This window comes from Cibotium barometz, chromosome 9, assembly GCF_041138505.1.
Source record: "Cibotium barometz isolate CiBa-2024 chromosome 9, ASM4113850v1, whole genome shotgun sequence".
Taxonomy (NCBI): domain Eukaryota; kingdom Viridiplantae; phylum Streptophyta; class Polypodiopsida; order Cyatheales; family Cibotiaceae; genus Cibotium; species Cibotium barometz.
Genome location: NC_141054.1, coordinates 14,289,652 through 14,302,669, shown reverse-complemented (window position 1 = coordinate 14,302,669; position 13,018 = coordinate 14,289,652). Strand labels below are relative to the sequence as shown.

General features: G+C 45.5%; 1 protein-coding gene across 4 annotated transcripts in view; it reads left to right on the top strand.

Moving 5' to 3' along the window:
• The window catches only part of LOC147635284 (histone-lysine N-methyltransferase ATXR6-like), a 126,683-nt gene extending 113,967 nt beyond the window's left edge, over positions 1 to 12,716 (top strand). For all 4 annotated transcript variants that reach the window (XM_086802521.1, XM_086802522.1, XM_086802523.1 and 1 more), the window contains 3 exons: positions 11,546 to 11,646; positions 11,713 to 11,925; positions 12,305 to 12,716. In XM_086802521.1, the coding sequence (XP_086658647.1) occupies positions 11,546 to 11,646; positions 11,713 to 11,925; positions 12,305 to 12,464 (474 nt within the window). In that variant the 3' untranslated portion in view covers positions 12,465 to 12,716. The remainder of the gene's footprint in view (positions 1 to 11,545; positions 11,647 to 11,712; positions 11,926 to 12,304) is intronic.
• The last annotated feature ends 302 nt before the right edge of the window (positions 12,717 to 13,018 follow it).

Here is a 13,018-nt window from a genome sequence, read left to right as displayed (position 1 = left end):
CGAGGAACACTCTGGTCTTTGTTAATGATGGCATGCAAAGTGTAGATCCTAAGAAAGTTATCTGTTTAGTGAAATCTAACATTGCTAGTCTGGTGAGTGTAACAGATGGGAGTCAGACACAATGAAACTACTCACTAAGAGGATATTGGATTGAGCAATTTCTGTGGGTAGTTCTTCTCTTGATTGTTTGAGAAGACTAACCCACAGTTTATATGTACTCTTTTCATATTATTAATATAAATACATCTTCACTATAAAAAAAAGGAACGGGTACGGGGACTCTCATGGGTGGCATATTTAGAAGTGGAGGGTGCAAAGTAGCACACTGCAAGGTAGATGTCTAGGGCCCTCTTTGTCTGGATCCTTAGTGCTCACCCACAAAAACCGTGCAGCCTCATCTCGCCCGGCCACCTGTATCACATGCTGAAGCTCCTCCCTGTATGGTAAAGCCACCCCTCCCGACCCTTGGGTACCTCCTGCTATGCGTGGCTATGGGCAGTGAACAGACTCCCATCTGTATCCTCTCACCTCTGGAAGCCGACTCCCCTGGCACTGATGTGTATCTGTGTATAAGACTAAGTCTCTCCCTCTAAATGTCTCCTCAAACAAACCTGCATGTGTCCTCAAGGCGCCATTGCAGTTCCAAACCGCAATCTCTAGCTTGGTCTAATAGGTCTCGCACCATCATTCGGCACGTTACTCGGTGATGATCACCCTCCCATCTTTGTACACTGCCCATTTCCTTGCCTTCCCGTGCATCCAAGATGCGTGGCATGCACTCCCTCCTGTGTGCCACCTGTGCTAGTGTGAGATCATCTTCGAGGTAAGTCTTTTCTCCTTTTAGTTCCCGCCTTTTGGTAAGGAATGCTTGCCTCACCTCCAACCCCGCAAACTTGAGGATGAGTGCATGTTCCTTGGTGGTGTCTTTGCCCACCCAAGTTATAGTGTAACTTCTCTCTCTCTCTCCCCCTCCTAACTATTACAACGTAAATACTCTCTCTCTCCCTCCTAACAAATGTTATAGAATAAATAATCTATCTCCACCCCTGTAATCAAAGTAACTCTCTCCCTCCCAACAACTATTATCTCCACCCCTATTATCAAATCAACTCCCCTCTTTCTCGTTGTCTCTCTCTCTCTCTCTCTTGCTAATCAAAAGCTTAATCTTTGTCTCTCTCTCCTTTTAATTAGAGGAGTCTCTCTCTCTCTCTCTCTCTCTCTCTCTCTCTCTCTCTCTCTCTCTCTCTCACACACACACACACACACAGAGGTATCAGAGATTTCCATCTTTCTGCATAGTGCTATGGCGTCCTCTTTCAGCGAGGCTCCTTCCTTCCATCCCACCACTCTCACATTCAATGCCCTAATCTTCCTTCTTTTCTCCTCTTTGAGTGTGTCATTGATGATGTTTGGTGATGATGGTGGGTTCCATTGCTTCTTGGCAACCTCAATCCAGCTGCCCGCTTCTTCCACTTGTTTCTGTGTCTTCTTAATCATCTCAGCCCATGTGGTTGCCTCATTTGCCGCCTTCTCCTCTTGTTCCTGGGGGGGTCTTCATTTGCTTTCTAAGTGTATTCAGCTCATCATTGAGGGATGGCTGAATTTCTCCTTCTTCGAATTGAGTACGTGTCCTCAAGGTCTCATTTTCCACTCTAAGGGTGGCGGCTTGGGCCTCCAGCTCTGTGATTAGTGAGGCATGGTGGCTGGTTTGTGTCCAACATTTGGACCATTTCCTCCTGCATGTTGCTGAGCTGAGTTGCCATGTGTACCTGCACGTCTACCTTCCACCTATCCATCTCCTCTTGCATGGATGCACGCAACCCATGCATAAGGTCATCACTATCCTTGTTCTCCCCGAGCTTTGTTTGTAGGTGCTCAATGTCTGTATCTTGCATTTTGCATACCTTTCTCATGGTGGTCAGGCATGTTTTGATATGGGGGTCACTGATGTTCTGTGTGCTCGCCCAAATTGAGCTGTATTTCCTCTCCTCCTCACCTCTAGTCCTTGATTCCTGACCGCGAGCTGTCCATGTTGGACTGCAGGTGTCCTCTTTCTAGTACTGATTCTGGTTCTCAGCTGGTGGCCCCCATAGGCGGCCAGCTGCAAGTGGGGAGGCAGGTACAGGCAACAAGAGGAGGAGAGAGGAGGCACAGGTTGGACAGGAAGAGGGGGCAACGAAGAGAGAGGATAAGGCGCACGATCGAAGAGAGGGAGAGGCAAAGGTGGGGCAGGGAAGAGAGAGAAGGGAAGAGGGGGCAGCGAAGAGTTAGAAAGAGGCACAGGTGGGGCAGCGGGCGTGTGGGGAAAGCGGAGAGAGAGGAGGCGCAGTTTTGAAGAGAGAGAGAGAGAGAAAGAGGCGCAGGTGGGCGAAGATGGGCGCAGATGGGGCAGTGAAAGAAGGCAGAGAGAGAGAGAGAGAGAGAAAGAGAGAGAGAGAGAGAGAGAGAGAGAGAGAGAGAGCATCTACTAAAGACCCAATGGGCCTATGAGACCAAAGTGATACAATAATGTCCATGGCATATCTCATCATGGAATGGAAAATAAAACAAAAAGAAAACATAAACATAGCTATCTCACTGGGGTGATACAAAACTATCCATGGAAACTCCTCATGGAATACAAAGAACATAGAAACATGAGAGCAACATCAGCTCCGAGTAGATGGTATACCACTCTCCAAAATATCAAGCATGGGGCTAGTGAGTATGGCCGAGAGGTCTCCCTCAGCTATGTCATGTGGAAAGGTAGCTCGATGGCGGTGGAGCATGTCCTGGATCTGGAGCTGATGAGGTGATCATGGCCGACGGGAGGGCCGAGGGCGTCGGGCACGCAGGAGTGCAGAGGCTCAGTCCGAGGTAACTCCTCTCGGGCGAGGTAGGTCCAGAGCAGCTTGTGGAGGGTCCGCAAGATCCACTATGTCGGTGTCCTCCACCTCCTGGGTCCGGAAGAAACTGGTGATGGTTGGCTAGCGAGGGAGGGGGCAGGGTGGCTGGGGCCGAAGCTCTCAAGAAGGTGTCTCTGTGTCTACGGAGCTCAAGCAAGAAGAGGCTAGGGAACGCTGGTTCTAGAAGTCAATGATCCTGGAGAGTTGACCAAATCCCTTACGAAATAGACAGTGAAACCTCCCACGGATCTCATAGTATACTGGGCAGCGGCATATGTAATGCTCCTCCATTTCAACCTCTATGTGGCATAGTCGGTAGGTCCTCTCCTCTCTGGGTCTTCGTATGAGCTTCCCGGCTCTAAAGATGCGCTCAGCTCTACCTGTCTCCATTCTGAGGCGGTGGGATGGAACCCGTATTTGGCCAATCGCAATCCGCATGGCATGGGACATGTGAACACTCAAGTAGCCCGGCTGCTGGATGAATCCATCCTCAGTGAGTGTGAGGAAGTGATCTCTGTAGAAGTGCATCTTTGGGGGGAGCTCCGGAGGTGTGATCCATGTGCAATGTGCGTAGAGGCTGAGAAGATCTAACCAGATAACCCAATTGGTATCGTGGTGAGAGAGCCGGAGAAAAGGGGAATCCAAACTATACTGAAGTTGGGGTAGGCGGTCCATGCAGAGCCCATATAATGAGAACCAAGTGGAAACTAGTGTATACCATACTCTAGAGTGGCCCTCAAGTGCTAGCTGTCTGGAGGAGAGAGAATATATATTAACGTCTACGGAAGGCCAGATTGGCCTATGAAACAAATCTGTATACAACAAGTCCATATCTTGAGTATCAAGGAAAGAAAAACTGAAATGAAAAGCTAATCCTAGTCATATGCAACTCACCATGCAGTCACTGTCTAGCATGCTATAGATGTACAATCATGATAGGTGGTATACTACTAATTCCACCTAGTGGAGATGGTGGGGTGTAGTACATCATACATGGGCCATGGGGTGACGAGGACTCTCACATTTGTTGTGCCCTAGTGTAGCCTCTGGACTCTCTCCTCCATAGCTCTGCGGTATCGTGCTTGGATGTGGGCAGACTAGGCCTAATGGAGTAGTGGTGGTTTGCGTCTGGGTAATCGCGGTGTCTTGGCAGCTTTGATCTCCGAGGTTCTTTGTAGTGTGAGCCAAAGGAAGATAATGCTCCCACTTTGACTGCCTGTCATGGAAATACGATTTGAGAACATCAAAATCCAGCTCTTGTCGGGAGGTGGATGATACACGGGGAGGGGGATGTGGCTCGCTGATAGGCCTGAAGAAGCTGGTGGTCTGTGGGGTTGGGATCTCTGGCTCTACACCTATAGAAGCCTCTCTCTATGTCGGTGTAGCGCAAGGACGAAAAGGCCTAAGCATCTCTGATCATGATACTCCATCACTTGGCTAAGTGGGCCAAAATCCTCTTTGAACAAGCAGTGGTATCTCCCTCTGATCTCATAATATACAGGGCATCTGCATATGTAATGCTCCTCTGTCTCTACCTCTCTGTGGCATAGTCTCCATATTCTGTCCTCTCTAGGGGTCGTGCTGCTCTCCCTACCTCATCTCCAGAGTGCGAGAGGAAACTCTGATCTGACCAATAGTCACCCTCATAGCATGAGACATGTGTACATCCATATAGATTGGGCATCTGACAAATCCATCCTCTCTGTGGCATAATCTCCATATTCTGTCCTCTCTAGGGGTCTGTGCTGCTCTCCCTACCTCATCTCCAGATTGCGAGAGGAAACTTTGATCTGACCAATAGTCACCCTCATAGCATGAGACATGTGTACATCCATATAGATTGGGCATCTGACAAATCCATCCTCTATGAATCTAAGGAAATGATCTCTCTAGTACTGCATCTTGGTGGGTAGGGGACCTGACAAATTCTCCCTGGTGTTTATCTGGATCAAATCATGTCTCTGAACTCTATTCCTCTCCTCTCGGGAGAGTGTAAAGTATGGGGAGTCATCATCATGCTTGAAGGGTGGTAATCTATCCATGTCGAGCCCATGTGTTGAAAACCACTCATCTACTGCAGCATACCATGATGGGTGATGGCCCTCTGTAGCAATACTCTATGAGGACTCCATGGCCAAGCGGTGTAGTCTCTCTAGACCCATGCCTTTGATGCATCTAATGTAGGCTATGGTCTAAAATAGAGCCTCTACCATCATGGGGGGCACTGCAAGCTCTGCTCTGACGATCTCATGTGGTACTGATGGCTTGCTGCGAATCATCCTAGAGATCATGAGGATCTGTGGCCTCTCCATCCGACGCCAATCATATGTGGAGAGGTTAGGGGCCTATAGAAGGCTTTGCAACTTCTCCTCAAGCTGGGGCTAATGTATGTGTTGCTGGCAAGGTCCAGGGAGTCTAGGACATCGGGCTTGCTGGCTCGATGAAGTTGTGGGTATGTCATCCATGGCTGGTGTGGCATCCTGTTGTGGTCGGGAGAACTGAGTGATGGTTGCTTGGGGCCGGGGCGGATGTCTCCCACGAGGTCTCGACTCATGTGTTGAGAACCACTCATCTACTGCAGCATACCATGATGGGTGATGGTCCTCTGTAGCAATACTCTATGAGGACTCCATGGCCAAGCGGTGTAGTCTCTCTGGACCCATGCCTTTGATGCATCTGATGTAGGCTATGGTCTGAAATAGAGCCTCTACCATCATGGGGGGCACTGCAAGCTCTGATCTGACGATCTCATGTGGTACTGATGGCTTGCTGCGAATCATCCTAGAGATCATGAGGATCTGCGGCCTCTCCATCCGACGCCAATCATATGTGGAGAGGTTAGGGGCCTATAGAAGGCTTTGCAACTTCTCCTCAAGTTGGGGCTAATGTATGTGTTGCTGGCAAGGTCCAGGGAGTCTAGGACATCGGGCTCGCTGGCTCGATGAAGTTGTGGGTATGTCATCCATGGCTGGTGTGGCATCTTGTCGTGGTCGGGAGAACTGAGTGATGGTTGCCTGGGGCCGGGGTGGATGTCTCCCACGAGGTCTCAACTCTCTAATCATTGAGTCTCTTTGGCCATGCAGCTCTAGTAGGAAGAGGCCTAGGCACCGCTGATTTGGATAATCCATGATCCTGGATAAGGGTCCAATCCCTCTCTGAAGAGACGCTGGAACCTCCCTCGAATCTCATAATATGTGGTGCACCTGCATATGAAGTGCTTGTGTGACTCAACCTCCCGAGAAAGAAAGAAAGTTATATTAATGTCTACAAAAGGCCAAAATGACCTATGAGACCAAAAGATTACATCATGTCCATGGAATACATCATCATGGGTACTAAATAAAAGAACAAGAGCTGAAATGCCAAAGCTGATCCCAATACAAAGAGTGTCAAGTTCTCACATCACCCTAAAATATCCTGCATAGGGCACTGCATCAACTTGGAGGTCGAGTGTAGTGGGTGGATCTTCTCTCGGAGCTCTAGTCTAGAAATGATGGAGAGAGAGAGAGAGAGAGAGAGAGAGAGAGAGAGAGCGAGAGAGAAGAAGAAGAAGAAGATAGCAAAAGACCCAACAGGTCTTTGAGACAAAAGGTGTACAATGTGTCCATGGAATCTCATCATGGAAAAAAAGACAATATAACACAAAAAGAGCTAACTCTAATCCCTAGGTAGATGTAGATATGTATGGATCATCATCGTCATTCTCATCATGGAGGATCACCATCCTCATCATCATGGATACAAAGTGGGTATGTAGAGGATATGGGGGTGTGAGAGAGAGAAAGAAAGATATATTAAGCGTCTACCAAAGACCCCATGGGCCTATGAGACCAAAGTGATACAATAATTTCCATAGCATATCTCATCATGGAATGGAAAATAAAACAGAAAGAAACATAAACATAGCTATCTCACTGGGCTTGAGCTATGGCGACTTTAGAGAAAACATGATAAAACTCAAGAGAGAGAGTATTGCACGACTCAATGATGGTTTTGATAGATGTTGAATCTCTTCACAAGCACATACTTTTGTAGGTTGGTAGCCTTATCTTTTGACCTATAGAAATCACACACACACACACACACACACACACACACTATACTAATGACATGTGGCACACTTATACTATCTTCTCATAAGAGGGTGTTCACACCTTAAGAGGTTGTTCACACACATTAGGCTCTGAACCCTAACCAAACCCCCTTTGGGAGCGAAGGTGGAGGTGCTTGAAAAACCTTCAATAGTCATTGTGGTTTGGACTCTAGACTGCACCATGTGGTCAATGGCACCAACACTTGAACTCTCATGGCTTGATATATGAGCTTGACCACAAATGACAGCCTGCATGAGTTTATTAGGATAACCTCCCCTTGATCTAAACAAGAGTATGAAGAAAAAATTGGAGCCTTTTTATAAGATTCAAGGCTTATTATACACACATAGAAAGAAAGATTGACACACACCACATTTTATTACAATCAATTTTGGGGAACCACCTAAGCAGAGAACCCATGACCCACACAAATTGGCTTTTAAAAAGCCCAATCATAATCTTCCTCTTTTAGAGAAATATTATCCATGACAATAGATGCATGTCACATGCACCCTGCACTGGAGTGCTATGTGACACACTAGCTCTACATCAGTGGAACATTCATCAGTAGGATTTTACCTTTTTAGGAATATTTGTCATATGCCGTGGCTCCATTGTGAGCCCCAGTCCGGGACATGTCAGGCACGGGCTGCGTAGGTCAGTCTCCACAGCTATAGGGAGTTTGCATGTGTCAGTCCTCTTACCCACTTCGAGTATTCATCAGTTAGGGCATGTAGAAGTCAAACCTTAGCAGTAGTTGCATATAGTTGCATGGTAGACAAGCCTATGGCCAGCCAAAGGCTAGCCCATAGCATGGCCAGCCCATAAGGGCATCATGAAAGGCTATTTGAGCCAAAGGCAGCCAAATGGCAGCCTATACCTGCAGTCAGCCAGGTTTGGATGCTGAAGGCAACAGTTGGCCATCGTCAGAGACCACCAACAGCAAGTCGGCCAGCATATGTGAGTCCGCCAGGCCTTAGCATTGGGCTTATGCGCAACATTTAATGCTGCAATATTGCATTTTTTGTCCAATTTATGCTGGCCGACAGTACTTCCCCGGACCGACCAGCATCCCTAATGCATATATAAGCAGCGCTGAATATTCAGCATAAATCATCCATCATTCACAATCAGATCTCAGCATTTCCAGCAGGTCAATTGTGCCTATAGCCACTGGCTCCCTTGTGCATACTTTCAGCAGTATTCCCAAGGCTTCCACGAAGAGCATCTTCAGCATTCAGCCAGCATTTGTGCATCCCTCAGTTTTGGGATTACATAGTGGTCATTGAAGAGCATAATCAATCAATTTGCAAACTCTTGTTTTCACTTTACTTGCAGCTTTAGACTTAGTCAAATTTTTTCAACAAGAGAGCGATCCTCTATTCTTTCTTTAATTAAGGAGCTTAGAAAGTGAAACACTATCAAACTTTACGAACAAATGTGTTTACATAATCTTTCTATTGATGGACTTGCAACCTCAACAATAGATATAGATTTTCCAACCTAAACTTATTTACTTCATGATGATAACTTACTACTTAATAAGAAAACAATATACTACATGAAATACTTTTCTTGCTCTAATGCAAAGCATCCGCACCATGGAAAAATGGAAAAAAATGGAAAAAAAAATACAGAGAGTGGGGAAAAATGAGAAAACACCTCATAAGGGCGGGCACACCCACAACAAAGGCCCTGGTGTATAAAAATAGAAAGGAGATGACTTCTAACACCCCCTCTCAGCTCCTGGCTGTGAAACCAACCAGAGGAAGCTGGGGTCCCGCCTGAGCAAATCTTGAGATAGCGACTTCGGAGCATCTGGAACAGCCTGCGTTCGGTGTCCTTCGTCCTTGTGTTTGGCAGTCCTCAGTCATCGTTCATATTCATTGTAAATGTTTTCCATAGAAATATAAGCAAATGGGGGGGGGGGGGGGGGGGGGGTGGAGTGGGGGCTTCAGTGGGTAAATTGGGACCCAATACTGTGTCAACTACTATCTTCTTTCTCTCTCAAAGTGGAATGCACATACTCGCAGGTATAAAGAAGGCTTTGCTACACGTTACGACGATCAACCTATTGCATGCTACACTGCATGTTCTACTGCTGAAAATGCTTATGCTTCTTGGATGACTTCTTCATCTTTTGCCACCAAGTTTGCATGCACCTTCTCTTGCTCTTTGGCCATCTTCTTGAAGCATCGGTCCTTTGTGTCTGAGCTTTTTAAAGAAGTTACATCTGATAGTTTGTGAACATGTCCCTATCTGACTCAAGGGAACTCTCAAATCGCTCTTTGCGGCGGTCTTCGTCTATGAGAACTGCAATCATCTCATCGTAAGTCATTTCTCGAGCCACCCATAGTACAGTCAAGGTTTCAATGGAACTCTTCTATACTTGATAGAAGCACAACTTTCTTGTCATCTTCATCCAGAGCAACTCCCAAGCCAGAAAAAAGTTGTATTATGGAGCCTAGATTGCTCAAATGTTCTCCCAAAGTTTCTCTTTCATTCATTTTTAAGCTTTTGTTTTTTGTGTTGGAGGAGGGGGGGGGGGGGGGGGGGGGGGTGCGCTTAAGGAACACTTTGAAGTTAATGACTTTATCACCAAACAAGTTTTCCAACTTGTCCCATACACCCTTTGAGCTTTTGGTGAAATCCAAATGATGAATGAGGTTTTTCAGACAACCTGAGCCTAATGAGCACCATGGCCTCGTCATTACGCTCATTCCACGTGCAAATCTTCTCCACTCTGTCACTTGGTTTGAGGTCCGTGGCATTCACTATATTCCAGATGCCATCTCTCATCATCAGGAGACACATCTTTATTTGTCATGTTGGGAAGTTGCTTCCATTGAACTTTTCAATTGCCAGACTGGCTCTGTTGGTCTCCATGATGTTTTACTTGAAAAAGCCCAAATGTTATAAATGCTGAAGTGGGTATTTAGACACGTGTCACTTGATCTGTCGGGAGCCCCTTTAGAAAAAAAAAAAAGAACAAGTACTGGCTGGCGTGGACTTGCTGCAGAACTGGTAGCAACCCAAAGGCGGACCGGATGGCCTCTAACATAGGCCAATATGCACGAGGAAGACCTAGGAATCTGAGAGTAATCGGGCTGCTGATGGCGACTAGAAAGTCGAGTAGAGGAGAGGCGACGTGGCCAGCACAGTGCAAAACAGCAGCAAAGTGAGGGTGACGTTGGCAGTGGCCGTGACAACTGACAGATGGAGCATTTATTGACAGCAATCAACCATGTGCTCTAAGTCAAAAGAAGAGCTAAATCTTCTGGTCAGTACTAGGTCTCCATGGGCTCCTCCATAAGAACCCAAGTAATGTGACGTTACCCCCAATGGGGTTTCCTCACAGGCATGCAAGTGGAAGCCCTGAGCTTCCATTTGTAGCAGTATAATCAAAGAAGGGAATAGTTTGAAAAGGCCTTTACTATATGGTTTCTATCCTTCAGAAGGTGCCCATGGTCATCACCATCTGTCATTTCATATCATGGGTTGTTTGTCACTTTCATCCTTAGTGACTGGTCATCAGAAGTCATTGTTGAAGACGAAACCGATGCCTGTGGCCATGCTTGGATAATGGAAGCCATAAATGGGGAGAAGGGCATCTGGATATTTGCCTCCTTCACCTGCACTGAGGTTATCACTTTCCATGCTTGCTAAAAGCATTCATCATGTAAGCTTCCTCCAGAGCTTATCAGAGCATGTTTCATTGTAGTTGGACTCTCGCAAGAGCATCACACTCATATCACAAATCAAAATTGCACAATACAATGAGCATGGCTAACGAGGCATGATGCCCTATCCTTTCACATTTTACGTAAGTTCTGAACATACATAGCAAATCAATGTGGAATCTAGTGTATACTTTTAGACACCCGATCTAAAACTTTTAATATCGTCTCCAATCTTTGTTAACCATGTTCCCTCTGATCCATGCTTCCTAGTAGGGGTAAATGTGGTATTTGATTAGCTACACTGAACCACTAGCATAACACTTGGATCTTTAAAAGCAAGGTCAGGAGACACGGGCTGTCATTAGCAAGAACAAGGATCGAGGAGAAGCATCAGGAGAGGTGGCGGCAAAGGTTGGGAGTAGAGAAGAGGTTGATTGGGGCAGAAGGGGAAAAAGCTGGGTAGAAGCAAGAGTTGCTTTTTTTAAAGGATGGAGGAAAGAATGCCCGGTAAGAAGGGAAAGCACTACCAAAAGGGATGGCAGAAGAGGAATCTTTGTGATCTCTAGCTCCATGGAGCACATGAAAGGAGAGTTTGGTATATCATTGTTTGCATCGGAGCTGAAACTATTATTAAATCACATTAGACATAACTGAATTACTTAGCTAGCTTGTTTGTCGCGGATCTCCTAGTCCATAAAGTCACTCCTTACTTTAGAAAAGAGGGAGAAATGAACAAAAGTTTGGTACAAAAGATGGCTACCCATTGGAATTTGGCTCCACAACTTCTTTGATATAAAAAAAAAAAACTGCAAAAAACACCTGAAACAGTTTCATATTGTTTGAAATGAGCTGGTTGAGCTTGATTTTGAGTCTTTGGTTGTGGCAGGTTATTGGGAAGGAAGATCTAGCAACTTTGAGTCTATGCAAGCTGATGTGTGCAAGAGGAGAATGGCCGCCTCTGATGGTGACATATGACCCTCGTGAAGGGTATGTTTTTATAGACGTTACAAACTCCTAATCATGTTAGAAACTCAATTTATCTGGTCTTTGCAGGTTTGTTGTTGAGGCCGACAATCACATCAAAGATTTGACTCTTATTGCTGAGTACACCGGGGACGTAGACTACATGCGCAATAGGTTGAACGATGATAGCGACAACCTTATGGGCCTTCTTTTTCCACGTGACTCATCAAAAGAGCTGGTGATCTGCCCTGATAAAAGAGGAAACATTGCACGGTTTATCTCAGGAATCAATAACCATACCTTGTAAATATTAATATCCCTATCCTTCCCATTAGATATATATATATATGTATATATATTTCCCTGATGCAAGAGTTGGTTTTGAGATACATGCCACTAGGTAGATTCAAACCAACAATCTCCCCTGCTAGAGGTGGGGGCACTACCACTGAGCTACAGCCCAAGAGGCTTTAGGCTCATTAGATATGTCAAGTTGGGTAGTGGATAATATTTTTAGAAATTATCATTGAGCTTGAGCATGCATGCGTGTGGGTGGGCGCGAGCAACAGTACGTGTGGGCATGTGCGTGTGCACACGTGGGGGTTTTTTAATCTTTTAAAATTTTGTACACAAGTTTATTGTACGAATGTGGCTTGACATTTCATGACTTGTGTCATGGCAGGGAAGGGAGGAGAAAACAAAATCTAAGGTGTGTAAGGTACGATATTAATGGCCAAGCAAGGGTCCTTTTAATTGCCATTAGAGATATTGCCAAGGGTGAGCGTTTATACTACGATTACAATGCTTATCACAAGGAGTATCCAACACAACATTTCGTATAGCCCTCTTAAAATCAAAACTTCAAGAGGGTATTCTTTGTTACAACATTTCATGCGACTTTTGAGGCCTTTAGTAGCCACTTTCTTCTCCCTTTTATTTATTTTGATGGAGAAGAGTCATTAGTAAGGTTACATGCTTATTTAATTGAGCAGGTGAACTCAGTCAATGTGCATTTGATTCAACTTTTCAGCACTTGTGCTTGTATGAATTTTTCGGCCAAACATTTTAAAAAAAATTAGTTTGACCCCTCTCAACTGTATGTATTGTTTGCTTTATAAAGTCTGTCAGTGAATATTGCACTACAATATGGAATTTATCAAACGTTGGTCTCACTAGAATATCTAAGCAATAAGGGTGTTGGTCAGGGATTTCACACATGTTTTGGAGTTCATTTAGGACAACATGATCATTCACTTGATCCCTAAAGGGGGGTGATATCAACCGTTGGGGTTCCAATACTCCTTGGGATTTTTTGTAAGATGGTGGCTAGAACAATTTGATTACACAAATGCCCTTTACTTGATTGAGAGGGGCATGTGGAACATAATTTGAAACA